Source organism: Phascolarctos cinereus, unplaced genomic scaffold, assembly GCF_003287225.1.
Source record: "Phascolarctos cinereus isolate Bilbo 61053 unplaced genomic scaffold, phaCin_HiC Scaffold_2;HRSCAF=192, whole genome shotgun sequence".
Lineage (NCBI taxonomy): Eukaryota > Metazoa > Chordata > Mammalia > Diprotodontia > Phascolarctidae > Phascolarctos > Phascolarctos cinereus.
In genome coordinates, this window is record NW_027555625.1 from 326,121,915 (window position 1) to 326,136,243 (window position 14,329).

The window sequence follows — 14,329 nt, forward strand, 5'->3', positions numbered from 1 at the left end:
GATTCATGGACTCAGGATTAGAAGGGACTATAGAATCCATTTGGTCCAGCTCTTACCTAAACAATTCATTCCCTCTACATCTGTCACAAAATGCTTAACCGGGGCAGCTAGGTGGCGCACTGGATAGAGCACCAGCCCTGAAGTCAGGACAACCTGAGTTCAAATTTGGTCTCAGACCAGACACTTGACACTTACTAGCTGTGTGACTCTGGGCAAGTCACTTAACCCCAATTTCCTCAAAAAAAAATGCTTAACCAACCTCTTCCTGAATACTTCTAAAGATGGGGAACTTAATGACTTTGCTCAGCCCATTCCATATCCAGGAATCTCTTAATTGTTGGAAAATTCTCCCTTATGCTGAGTTGAAATCTCCCTCTGCTCCCATTTGGGAAACTTCCATTTATTGATCCTAACCCTGCCCTATGACATCAAATAGGTCAAATCTAATCCCTTTTCCAGATGACAACACTAAGTACTTTATTCTTCAGGTTAAATATTCCCAGTTCCTTTAACTGATAATTTTACGACATGGTTACATTTTATGACATACCCACCATCTTCATTGAGCCCTCCTCTGGAGCCCTTCTCCCTAAAATGTAGCTATACTAACTGGACATACAATAACGCAGATGTAGTATAGTACAAAAGAACTACTTACTTTACCCTGAATACTATTTTTTGGGTCACTAACCTGTATTTGTCTATCCCTGTTTCTTGGTGTGTTAGAAAGAATATTGATGGATTTGGGGTAAGAGGACTTGATTTTGAATCTTGCCACAATACTTACTATCCATCTTGGGCAAGTCAGGTTCCTTTTCTATAAAATGAAGGGATTGGGTTTTGTTCAGTTGTTTTTTCAGTTGTGTCCAACTCTTTGTGGCCCCATTTGGGGTTTTCTTAGCAAAGATACTGGAGTGCTTTGCCATCTCCTTCTCCAGCTCATTTTACAGATGGAGAAACAGAGACAGAGTAAAGGAACTTGCCCAGGTTTACACAGCTAGTGTCTGAGGCTACATTTGAAATCAGAAAAATGGGTCTTCCTGATTCCAGACTCAGCACTCTATCTACTTTGACACCTAGCTGCCTAAAGCTGTCATAATCTATAGCCCACTTATTTCTAAATTATGTGCCTGACACACAGTAAAAGCTTAATGAATGGTTGTTGATTGGTTATTTACTAACATACAATACTCTTATTTCAGCAACTAGATAAGCTCTGAAGGCAGGGACTGTGGCTCTCATATCTCTTGTAACCCTGACACAACACCCTCAGAGCACCTAGCATAGACAGACCCGGGACAGTGACAGGTGTTAACCCGTTGGTTGGCTGGCTGAAGATTTGACTAGACTTATGACATGCATGGTAGCCAGACGTCTCCCTGTACAGCATGGCTGGATAGCTCGAGCTGCCTACCTGGCTTTTTCCTGTTCCAGTACACGAGTACACTCTTGGGCTTCTTGTAGCTGCTGCTGAGCCTTGTGTTCTGCCAGCCTACGTGAGTCTTCACTACTGACTAGTTGGGCCTTCAAGTCTCGCACCTGGAAAAGCAACAGCATGAGGCGCCAGGAGGTTGGGAGGAGCGATCGCTCAGGGTCTTAGGGGCTTGAGGGTTCTTCAGTTCTGTCACTATTATTTGGCCTATTACAAGTATACATGCACTTTTTAGGAAAGTCAGTGACTTTCTACCAGTTCCTCTCCCTCATCTCTGGCAACCACTATGTGGTTTTTACTTAGACATCTGTGTCCTCTGCTTCACACACTGCTGGGGAGGGAGGAGGGAGAATTCTCTGCTGCTCCAAAGTCACAGAGCAGGCAAATGATCTTAGGTGAATATAACTAAATCCACAGGGAATGGGTATGAGCAAAGAGCAGGGGCCAGAGGAAAGGGCTTCCTACTAAGGGAAGGAAACTCCTCTCAATAAATGTGGAAGGAACACATTCCAGCCTGGAGTAGCCCTTAATCCCCAAGAAGTTCTGATAGGAAGAAGAGCAGACAATGCTCACTTGATCCTGCACTTCCTTTACTTTAAAAAGAAAACCCCACAGCACGAAGAGCCGTTTAGGAAAGCAGCTTTACATTTCCCCCACAATGCCTTGGGGGCCAGGGCTCTAGATGACCTGTTTCTGTAGGCTTTCTCTTTGCTGCAACAGGATGTTCGTCTCTTCCTGGAGGGTGGCAAAGTCATCTTGGTGCTTTCTTCTTGTCTCCTTCAGAGCCTTCTGAGCCTCCTGCAGCTGGGCCCAAAGGCTCTCCATATTCTCCTGTGAAGGAGAAAAGACAAGATAAGTGGGAAGCAGTGACTCAGCTCATTTGTCTATAGGGGCTTAAACTCTCAACCTTGCTCCAAATGTCTCATGGTCTATGTGCCCTTTCAAATTGAGTAGACAACTTTTAATTCCTCCACTGTAACCACTTCTTCATCTAAGAGAGCCCTCTAACCCATTTTTCTTTTCATCTCTTCAGTGAGTTTTCATGGTTATCTCAGGCTCTCCACCACATATCTTCTTTCTGCTTAGCTCCCGGAACTAATGGCAGTTTTCACTCCATCATGAACAGGGCCAGGCTCCCTACCTGCTCCTTTAACTTCTGGGTCTTCATGTCCTGCCTCAGCCGCTCTAGCTGCTGGCCAGCATCAGCTAATTCATTCTGGGTCTTCAAGAGTGTCTCCAGTAGTGACATCCTTTCCTTTTCTATCTCTAGCTGCATCTGCACACAGAGACAAGAGAGGTGTACATTAGAGCAAAGGTGCTCAAAACAGGATTTCCATACTCACCACCCTTGTAGCCATTAGGCCATACCTGCTATAAGACCATCTGGCTTAATCAGCTGGCACTGAGAACAGAGCTCAAGGCTGAAAGTCAGGAAATGTCTTAATTTATCTGACAATCAGAACCAGGAAGTCCTGAAAGTACTGTGTGTTTGCGGTAATAACCCAAGGAAGATAATGTTAATTCTTCCAGAGCATCAGTTCACCACCACAGCTGTGACCAATTCACTGCATAGCACAAATTTATCAGAGAGGAAGAATGGGCAAATGTTGGAGGTAATACTGAATCAAAGGGGTATTCTTAGACTTATTCCCTACCTGACATCTGTTGCTCTCAGCCTGGGCATGATCCTCTATCCTCTGTGCCTGGACAGCTTCGGACTCTTCCTGCAGCTCCCTTAACTTCTTCTCACAGGTCTCCCGCAGGTCCACTTTCTCCCTTTCCATTTGTTCTAAGATGGCCTCCAATTCCTGCTTGTGCTTAGCGTGGTCCATCTCCTGGCCACATGGAAGAAACTGCATCAGCACAGATGGGCGAAGCAAGGTAGCAAATTCTAGCTGCCTAATGTCACTTATTGGTCCCAGTGAGAGAAAAGAACTCCAGGAAAGCCAGAGATTGGCAATTCTAGAATTTAGGCACACTCTAATCAGGATGTTATACTTGAGCAGGAGCAGCACCAGTTCTTTCTAGGATATCTACCAACCTAAAAGAGTCCCCAGGGTGTCGGGACTGTCAAAGCCTTAGAAAACTTGCAATCACTTAATGCTCCACATGACTTCCTCTGGGCACTACTCCATCTACCTATGCCAGAGCTATGCTGGCCTCCACAGGTAGCTTCCTCAGCTTCTCACAGTTCCCTGTCCTATATATTCCCATGCTTCTTCTAATTCTTGCTTGTGCTGGGAGCACTCTGGCTCCTAGATTCATGGAAGAAACTATGCAGAAGTTGTAGTTACAATATGCAAGGACAAATCACATCCACTGCAAAAATAATAATGACAATGATGATAACAATTATCATTAACATTTATATTGTACATTTCAGCAGCCTAAGAATTATAAAGCTTATTTCAGATGGGCTAACAAAAGAAGCCTTAGAGCCTAGAATAGTAGGATGGATAACGAAGAATTTAGGATCAAGAAAGATGGCTATGGTAGAAGATCAAGATGCACAAGAGAACAATCCCCTCCTACTACACATCAGGGACCTCACTGGTCCTGTCTTTAAAGGTCAGTGTGATTATGTGAATAATGAGAGAAGGGAAAAAAGAGGAGATACTAAGCCTCTCTGCGTTCCAATCATGACCTCTGATATTCAGCCTGACCAGAGTATAGAGATCTTATTAGTCAAAGCCTAGAGAACTGAGACGGATGAGGCGAGTAAGTGTGGCTAGTTCTGAGGTTAATGGAAACCTATTTACATTTATTTTTTGAGGTGGTAGTGGTGGTGGTGATTTGGTGTTATGTGAAAATCTCTGCTGGAGAACCTGGCTTTAGGAATATGTTGGCAAATGAGAGCATTTCCCACCATCCTTATTCTGGCCCTGGGCTCTGACAAGTGACTCCACATAAGTACCCAACAGACAGTTCTGTTCCCATGAAGGGATGGATTCTCTTCCCCTACCTATTAACGGCCTAACTCCTAGTTAATCCAAATCCCAGGGGTTCCTTCTCCTAATTTATCTTATTCACAAGGCTAGATAAAGGATTCCATTTCTTTGGCAAGGATAGGCATCTCTCCAACAAAAGTGGGAGAGCACTCTTATCATGGGGGTACTCTTGTCAGTCCAGACCAGGGCTTGTACTCCCCAGCCTGTCAGTCACCTTACCCTCTTCTCCTGCAGCAGGTGTAGTTCTTCTTCATAGCTGGCCTGCTGCCTCTGCAGAGCTGCCTGACCCTCCTGCTCTATCTGGTCCCGATGTTTGGCCACCATGTCCCGCTCCTGCTCTGCCTGCTGTCGCTCTGCTTCCAGTTCCATCTGAAGGCATTTCACCTCCCCTGAAAAAGGGGGTTGAGCTTATGCTCTGACCTCATGGGCAAGGCCCAGCCCTCCACAAGGGAATGTGATAGACCCTTCTCCAGGACTGAGACCTGCCCAGGAGCAGACCCCCAGCTACTCCCAGGGCCTTGATGCCTCTCAGCTTTTCTGAAAGGGAAGGGTCCTAGGCCAACCTGGCCCTCACCTTGGATCACCTCCTTGGCTTGTGTGATTGTTTGAATCTGCACCACCAGCTGCTCCTTGGTAACTTCCATCAGAGAGCTCTGCTGCTGAGCCTCAAACAGGTTGGTTTCTAACAGTTCTTTGGCTGAGCTGTGAGATCCAGAGGTCAGGGAGGACTCTTTCTGTGGACCATGTCCACCCTCCCCAGGCCCAGCAGCCCCTAGGAGCCTCCAAAGTGTCCTTAATTGGGAATGAAGGCTACAAGCCCCAGCATACAGGCTTGCCAACCAATTCTCAGGCAACAGAGGAAGGGCAGGGAACACCCAGCTCTGGGTTCCCGACTTATTCTTAACTTTCTTAGATAGGTGCAGTTGAGGTAGGAGAGACTTGGCAGTCCGCACAGCCAACCCACCTCCATGTTCATGCTAATCTGCATGGGTTAGAATTCAGTCAGCAACTTTTATCAAACACCAGCTAAGTACCAATCATGGTGTTATGGTTACAAAGACAAAATTGAAAGAGCTTACGTTCTACTAGGAGAGTCAAGTATCTATAAGTATGTGTAAAATGTATACAAAATAAATATTCAGCCACATGGAGGATGGAGGTACTGATGGTTGGGGGGGGGGAATGAGGAAAGATCTGATGTAGAAGGCAGAGCTTGTGCTGACCCTTGAAAGATACCAGTGGTTAGGAGGGAAGGGGGCAGCCAGTGCAAAGGCACAGGCAGGGGAGATGAAGCATCATGTGTGAGAAACAAGAAGAAGGGCAATTTGACCAGACTCTGTAGAGTGGCTGAAAGGGAATAATGTATAATAAGCCTAAGAAGGTAGGTTGGAGGCTGGTTGTGAAGGCTTTTAAACTGTTAAGCAGAGTTTGTATGATCCTAAAAGTAATAGGGAGCCACTGGGAGACAGGGTCACATGTGGGCTTTTGGGATACCCTTTGGCAGCTATATGAAGAATAGATTAGAGAGTGGGGACACCTGAGCTGACAATGTGACAGAGGTTCCAACCTGAGTTCCAGTAGTTGCTCAGAAAGATCCTGTCGGTCTCGCTCCAAGGCCTTCAAGTGCACCTCCAGGGCAGCCTTGTCTCGGACCAGGGCCTCCTTCTCCTGGCTCAACCTCTCCCGAAGAAGCCCTTGCCGAGCTGTCTCCTGCTGCAGCTGCTCCAGCTCTGCAGCAGCCACCTCCAACTGGTGCCGTACCTAAGAAGAGTAAAAAAAGGAAATGAGGGCGAGAGGAAGAGCGGGGGAAGGGAATGAGGCAGAAGAGATCATTCCTTGAGCCGCTTCCCACACTGGGATTCTTATAGCTTGGCCACAGAACACTGGAAGGATCTACTGTCAAGTAGGACCTTTGGGATTTTGTGTGTGTTTGAGATGAGAACACGTGAAATGAAGACAGGCAGGTTAATGAGATTCTTTCCAGAAACAAGGCTACAAGTATCTTAATGAATCCAGCTTGTCCATGATGATTTAATGGTGAAAAGCTATCTATGACTACTGATGGTGAAACTACTCTAGTCCCTTACAAAAGGCTTCAGTCCCTTGGGATGATGCTAGTTATGAAGTGATATGCGTAGTCTGGAAAACAGGAAGAGAAGAACCATAAAGTCATGTTCGAAAAATTAGGGGTTGGCCTTCTAAGGAGCTTAAAGGCAAGGAACCAATATGCTATAGTTGAAATTAGAAGGCCAAGATTCATAGCTTCCCCCTCCCCCATGCCCCTAGCCTCAGTTTCTTCATCTATAAAATAGACATAAAAATACTGGCACTACTTTTCTCAAGGAACTGCAGAAAGGAAATATCAGTTACTGTGAGGATTTTCAGAACTCAAAAGAGAAAAAAAAGTACAAAGGCAAACAACAGAGCTGAAGTTTTCTTCCTGTGGCAGCTTATATAATTCTTGTGGAGCTAAGGGGAAAATGAGAGCCAGAGAACTTCAAATAGCTGCTTTGATGGTAGAAACAACGTTGGTGTTTTGGTTTTGTTTTTGAGGGTTACTGTGGTCAGGGGAGCCCTCAAGAAGGGCTGTAGCATCGAGATACTGGAGAACCACTGCACTAAGGCCATAACCTCACAGACTTAGGGCTGGGAGAAACGTTTGTCTAACCCTTCATTTTAGAGATGTGAGACTGAACACCAGAGAGGGTAAGTAACTTGTCTAAGGTAACACAGGTGCTCAATGGCAGCGCTGCAATGTGAAGTCAGGCCCTTGACTAGTGATCCAGTGCACATTCCAATGAACCACCTGCCTCTGACTATTGGTCTGTGCTGAGTCCTCTCACCTCATCCAATTTCTCCTGGCTTTCTGTCTTCTCTTCTCTCATCCTGCTTAGATCCTCCTGCAGCTCTGTCTCAGCATCCTTTGCTTGCTGTAGCTGTATCTCAAGGTGAGCCTTCTCTGTCCAGAGGGCCTCCTTTCTCCTTTCAGATTCATCCAGTTCCATCTGCACAGCACTCCTGGCCTTCTCTGCTGATTCTACTTTAGCACAGACAGACTGGTTTTCCTGCTCTAACTGTAATCCCCCAAAGTTAAAGGTGTTAAGAGAGAGGGAATGGGAGGCAAGAAACAGATGTCAGTAAAACAAATATGCGGTTTAGGGAGCAGATGCTGAGCTTGGATGGAGTGGGATTCCACTAGCTCACCTGCAAGAGTTGCTGGTTTAGCCTCACTTTATCTAAGGCCAAGGCTTCATTCAGTGCACTCAGCTTGACTGCTGTATCCCGAAGATCAGCTACTTCCACCTTGAGGGTGCTCTCTGCTCCTGTCAGCTCAGCAATTGACTGTTCTGCCTATAAACAAAAAGAGATGAAGATTTTCTCCTTTTCTGCCTTCCCAAACAGCTCAAATATCCCACCCCAGCTTCCTTCTTTTCCTACAGCTAAGCTGACTGCAGGATCCTCTTCCTGCTTAAATTCTGAGCAAGGCCCCTGTGAAGCTACCTTTCTGTTCTCTCCGGGTTAAAGGAGATGGGTCACATACCCTCTCTCCAGAGACACATCTTTCTGCTCATCGTAGCTGAGGGACAAGGTTAGTCTATACCTTGGCCAGGGCTCTTGCCACCTCTGCTCTCTCTTGATTCAGCAGCTCCTCTTCCAAATGGCTCTTCTCTAGCGCTTCCTTCAGGGTGATCAGCTCACTCAGTGATGCAGACTGTCTGGCTTCCAGGCCCTTCAAAGTCTCCTGACTATAGGAAGAAGGAATGAGAGAAGAGATCCTTGATGAAAACACGACTGCACACACCTCAGTGGGCTGTCTACTCCTAGTAAACTGTCTATGACAGTTATGTGTGTGTATATTCTCCCTCCTAGACTGTAAGATCCTTAACGGTAGGGACCTATACCAGGGAAACAGTACCAGATTTAGAATCAGGGTCCAGGTCTGAATCCTGGCTTTGCCACTTACTTTCTGTGATTTTGTCTTAGGCAAGTGACTTCACCCATCTGGGCCTGTTTCTTTGTCTTTAAAATGAGGAGGAGTGGAGTTTGCATTAGACAACCTCTGAGGTCCCTTTCTGGCTTTCAATCAACGACCCTATGATCCTATATGATCTTTTGGGGAAACTATTAAAATGTCTATTTAATATGAGCTTCATCAAAGTTTATTAGTTAAACAAAATGCCAATTTTGACCTTCCAGCCCAGATTCCCCTTTCTTGCCTCCTTTTGGGGCTCTTCCCCCACCACAAAACAGTCACTTAATTAGACCCAATTTCAGACAGGCTTCTTATTGACTCATTCTCCAACAAAGTGTATGTTGGTGGACAGGAAAAGACAAAAGGGCAAAAGCTTGGAGGGGCATTTTAAGTCAGGTACCAAAGGGAAAGCAGATGTGGCAATACTCACAGGCAATCCCTCTCTCGAACAGCCTGTTGCAGCTGCTCTTCCTGCTCCACCTTCTCCCCCCTGAGCCAAGTCCCCCTGCAGCTGAAGCTCTGTGTTGACTCTGCGGAGGCGCCAGGCCTCCTGTTCCAGGACCTCCAGCTGCTGCTGGAGCTCCTCCCTAGCCTTTTCCAGGTGCTCTCGATTCCTGCGAGGAGAACAGGAGTGACCACAGACTCTGGGACCAAAATTCTTTACCCATGCCAGACATCAGCAGGTGCTTCCCCTGAATTTCTCACCTTTGTTTCTGGGGCCAAAGATTTTCCTTGGACCAGAAGGGTTCAATGTAAGTACAACAGACAGCAATGAAGACGTGAGGTTTCAAGAAAGTATCATGCAGGATGGGATAGACAAGTCCCAGAGTGAGGCTCTTCCCCTTCTTCTCAAAAGTGGAAGCAGACAGGGGCAGAAAGGCTCAGTGACCAACCAGCCAGACTGCTTACCTGTTGAGAGAGTCCACCTCCCCCTGGAGGCCCTGGGTCTGTCCCTCCAGGATGTCCCGTTCCCCAGTGAGCTTCTGGAGTCGCTGCCTCAGGGCCTCGCCCTCTTCCTCCCACTGGGTATGCTGATGCTGCCAGAAGCTCACAGCCTCCTGACAGGTTGAAAGCTGCTGCCTTAGGCCCTGGAGGGAAGTGTAAAAGGAACAAGGCAGCAGAGCAAATGATGATTATGGGAGGGATGCAAGAGATTAACAGGTGAGGCTGGGTGTAATAAGCCAGGGCCAAATCAACAACAGAAATGAGGTGTCATTAAAACTGGGCTTCTGAGGTCTCTGGGCTCCCACCATTTCTAAGGCATGATCCTTTTTAAGTTTGAGAGTCAGGGAAGTAAGGAGGAAAGTCTGGGGACTTTATGACGGGATACGCAGATAAAAGAGTAGCAGGGAGATCTGGGGCTGGAGGAAGGGGACAGGAAACAAGGGCACTGAGGCAAAGGTTCTGAGCTTGGGAATGGCTAAAATCCCTGAAGCCCTCCTCTATTATAATCATAACTCAGTTGCAATTCTCATACAGTGTTATGTGAGGGGGGCCTGTGTCACTTTACACAAGCATACTACTACTACTACTACTACTACTACTACTACTACTACTACACATACTAATTAGACAGATGAGGAAGTAAAAGGATATTTTTTTTGTAACTAGGAAAAGATACTTAAAAGCATTAAAGCCCTTCTAGGTGAGAGGGTCAGATGAGGCTAAGGAGGAATGTGGAGTGTGGACAGCCCAGATGCCCTAGGCCTGTGGAACAGGGAGTACATCCTCTTACCTGCACTGCCTGGCGCTTCTTAGCCAGAGCCGAGCGCACCAATGTAAGAACCTTATCTGGATCTTCAGAAAGGAGCTGGCAGAAGCCACTGGACTCTAGCTCTAGGGAGCTCTCTAGTCCAGAACCTTTGTTCTCACTGTCCTCATCATCTACCACTACCTGAAACACAATGTGGAAATGTTGCTACTACCCCCAGACAACACTAAATGTCCAAAGGGGAACCAAGTCTAGGAAAGGTTCTATCTCCTACAGAGGATTCTGTATGTAAAGCCCCATCAACCTACATTCTCAGTCACAGAAATTTTAGAGTTAGAAGGAACCTTAAGGGTCACCTCGTTCAAGCTTTTACCCAATTCCCAAATCCCTTCTAAAATATTCCCAGAATCACATTTGAGAGCTGAAAGGAATTAGAGTGGCCATTTAGTCCAATCCATCCACAAAAAGAATTATATAATACCCAAAAAGTGGTCGTCCAACCTCCTCCTGAAAACATCCAAGGAGAGGGAATCACCACCTCTTGAGGTGGCCCATGCAAATATTGGACTCATTGCTAGGAAATTTTTTCCTAACATCAAACCTAAACTGCCATTTTGTAACCTGTACCCATAATTCCTGGTTCTACCCTCTGCAGCCAAATAGAACAAGTCTAAACCTGTTTCCACACAAAAGCCTTTCAAATGATTGAAGAGAGCTTTCATGCCCACCTTCAGTTTTCTCTTCCCAGCTAAACATATCTAATTCCTTCAACCAGTCTTCACATAATATGACTAAAGGTCCTTCACCATGCTACAAGTGCCTGTGTTCATCTTTGCTTGAACATTTCCTTTAATGGAGTTTAGGTCTCTCAGATTAGCTCATTACAGCTCATTACTGTCATCAGACAGCATCAACCATTAGAAAAGTTTTCTTCTAGAGAGCTGAAATCTGCCTCCTTATAACTTCTAACTACTAGTCCTGATTCTCACCTCTAGAATTACTTAGAACAAGGCAAATTAATGCCTCTTTCAGCCCTTTACTTCTGAAGACAATGATTATGTCTCCCCTTAGTCTTTTCTTCTCCAGGCTAAATAACTTCAGTTACTTCAATATATGCTTATGTAACATGACTTCCAGACCCTCCACCATTCTGTTCCCTTCTTCTGGGCAAACTTCAGTTTTTTAATGTCCCTCCTAAAATGTGTTACCTAGAACTGGATACAAAGGTATAATTCAGTTATGGTCTGACCACTACAGAGTATGGTGGGAATGCTGTCTGCCTTCTAGACACTACTTCATTAATGCAGCCTAAGACAGAATTAAACTTTTTGGTTATTGTGTGTTGATTTTCGATCAACTTGCAGTTGATTTGGAGGAAAAAAATTATCTCTGTCTATCTATCTACCTACCTACCTATATCTATCTCATCCAGATCCTTTTCACATTATCTATTGTCTAAAGAAGTCCTTCCCCATTCTACACTTCTGCAGCTGACTTTTTGAACATCATTATAGGACTATATATTTATTTCTATTGATTTCATTTTGTTAGATTCAACTCATCTTTTCAACCTGTTGAGATTTTTAGGGGGAAGAGGATATGATTCCAGTATGTAACATACTAGTGATCCCTTATTCTGAAAGATAAGATAAAACTCCATCATCCCTACCCTAAACCCAAAATCCAGGGTATCAATAGGATACATATTGATGAATCATTAATAAAAGGTTCTTTATAGAAAATAAAGGAAAAGTAAAAAATATGACTTTCATTTAATAGGAACCTAATCTAGTTTCTGGCCCCAAATATGGCAATCAGTGAAAAGAAAGAGAGACCTCAATGGGTAGGTAGAGGCTTCACCTTTCCTAGTACTTAAAAATGACCACTAATGCTTAGTTTTATCTCTTTCATATTTCCATCTCACAGTCTTTCTCTACACGTAACCCCAAGAAAAATCACCCATTAAGTCCTAAGCTTAAACTGATGAATTTCTTTGGACTATGAGAGAAAACTCAAAAACAGGAGAGGGATTCGTGGGAAGGTGAGTGATAAGTAGTCTTGGTTACCCAAAGGAGGTATCTCTGGCTTATTCATACCTGCGTTATGTCCTTGATCACTTGCTGCAGAGATAACTTCTCTTCCCAGGCATTTTTGGTGAGAGATGCCTCATGTTCCATTAATTCTGAACGATCTGTCTCCTAAATGAGAAGTGGAACATAGACACGAGCTAGGAACTTGCAAACTAGAGCTATATATCCCTAGCCACAATAGTCCTATTGCCCTTAAACAGCCAATACTTACATAGCATTTTAAGATTTGCAAAGTGCTCAACAAACTATCTCATTTGGTCCCCACAAAAACTTTGTGAGGTGTTTCGAGTATTATTTTTAAAATTGTTTTTATTATCATCATTTTTTTACATCATTGTATTTCTCCCCAGTATCCCTCTCTCTTCCACACCCAGAGAACTAGCCTGTATAATAAATGGTATTTTTTAGGACAAAAAAGAAAAAGAGGGGAAAAAAATCAGCATAACTGATCAATATATCGAAAAAGTCTGAGAATACGTACAATATACCATACTTATGGACCTTTCAGCTCTGTTGACAGGAGGGGTGGGGGAATTTTCTCATATCTCTTCTTTGAGCCATGCTACTACAAGTAATATTATACTCACTCTGGAGATGAGGGAAGTAACTCATCCATAGCAAGTAAGTTTCAGAAGACGAATTTGAAATGAGGTCTCTTCTGAATGGGTCCAGTACTCTTAAAACTATAACATGCTACCTTTCTGTTTACTGTAAAGATGTTTATCCAATCCTACCTCCCCCTTCGTTACCCAGAGAAGCCAAGAGTGCCTTAAAAGGGACCAGACAAGAGATACATGCTGGGGCAGCTAGGTGGCACAGTGGATAGAGCTCTGGACTTGAATTTAGGAGGACATGAGTTCAAATCCAGTCTCAGACACATGACACTTACTAGCTGTGTGACCTTGGGCAAGTCACTTAACCCCAACTGTCTCACCAAAAAGCTAAATAAATTTTTTAAAAAAGAGAGATACATGCTGCCACTAGAGCAGCAAATTGGTGCCTGAGGCCAACCACTGAGAAAAAAAAATCTTAGTAGCAAGGCTGGAGATAACACTTAAAATAGATTTCTCTTTTAATTCCTTCAATTGTGTCAGTGCTGATGAGTGCTTACAGATCTAAGAGGATCAAAGCAGGTCTAGTTCCTTTTAAGCCACATCACAAACAGCCTAGAACTATAGGATCTTAAAGGATTTTGAAGTTGAAAAAGATTTTAGTGGTCAAGTAATCCAATTTCCATCTCTACAGAAATCCCCACTAAATCAGCCCTGATACAGGTCCATCTAGTCCCTATAGCACCCCCGTATTAGGAAGTTCACTACCTCACAAGTCAGCCCATTCTATTATTGGAAAGCTCTGACAGAAAGTACTCATTCAGAGTAAGATTCTTTCTATGTTTTGGTCTGTCCTCTGGAACAGAGTAAACCTACTCCTATCAAATTATAGTACTTAGGTATTTAAAGACAGTGATCATGTCCCACCTCAAGTGTCTTTTATCCAGGCAATACATCTTAGTTTCTTCAGCTGTTCCTCAAGATATGATTTCCAGACCATTCAATAGTCCGGCTACCTTCTTCTTTAGTCACTTTTCCTTTTAAAATGTGAGTCAGCCTCACACTGCCAAGGGAACACACTAAATATGTTTTATCAGAATTGTCCTACACATCTTCAGGTTTTTGGCAAATTTGGTTCTTAGTCCAAACTGAGGGGTTTCACTAAATCCTTCAACTGGTTACTTATTGATATAAACTACATACCAGGATATCCATGGTGTCCTTCAGAGCCTTCATCATCTTTTCCTGCTCCTCATTTTGCTTTTTACTTTGAGCTAGCAAAGCAGAAAGTTCAGTCACCCTAAGGAGGAGGGCACAACATTACTGTAGAATGGTCAGTTCATTGGTGAAAACACCCCTTAGCACTCTTTTCTAGCAAATCCCACTACATTTCTCTGGTGCTCCCAGAACCCTCTCTGTGCACTGTCAGTATCACACAACGCTAACGCGTAGAATTGGGTTGAAACCAAAAGCAATTCAGAACACATGCACAAATTTACCACAACTCAAGGCTGGAACACTTGCTTTGGGGCTTGAAAGGTGAAGGAAAGCCTGGGCTGGGAGCTCTCCAGGCCCAGGTTAGTCTTGATGTCAAGTACCCTGGAGCCAATAAGAACATCAGAAT

General features: G+C 44.4%; 1 protein-coding gene across 1 annotated transcript in view; it reads right to left on the bottom strand.

Annotated features, from left to right (window-relative positions):
* CEP250 (centrosomal protein 250) overlaps window positions 1-14,329 on the bottom strand; it is a 47,145-nt gene that overhangs the window by 20,870 nt on the left and 11,946 nt on the right. The window contains 16 exon segments of the mRNA XM_078150258.1: window positions 1,415-1,539; window positions 2,120-2,263; window positions 2,574-2,708; window positions 3,088-3,267; window positions 4,600-4,769; window positions 4,955-5,082; window positions 5,948-6,141; window positions 7,224-7,454; window positions 7,585-7,731; window positions 7,982-8,126; window positions 8,784-8,842; window positions 8,844-8,967; window positions 9,263-9,441; window positions 10,089-10,247; window positions 12,161-12,262; window positions 13,909-14,005. Of these exon segments, the coding sequence (XP_078006384.1) occupies window positions 1,415-1,539; window positions 2,120-2,263; window positions 2,574-2,708; window positions 3,088-3,267; window positions 4,600-4,769; window positions 4,955-5,082; window positions 5,948-6,141; window positions 7,224-7,454; window positions 7,585-7,731; window positions 7,982-8,126; window positions 8,784-8,842; window positions 8,844-8,967; window positions 9,263-9,441; window positions 10,089-10,247; window positions 12,161-12,262; window positions 13,909-14,005 (2,319 nt within the window).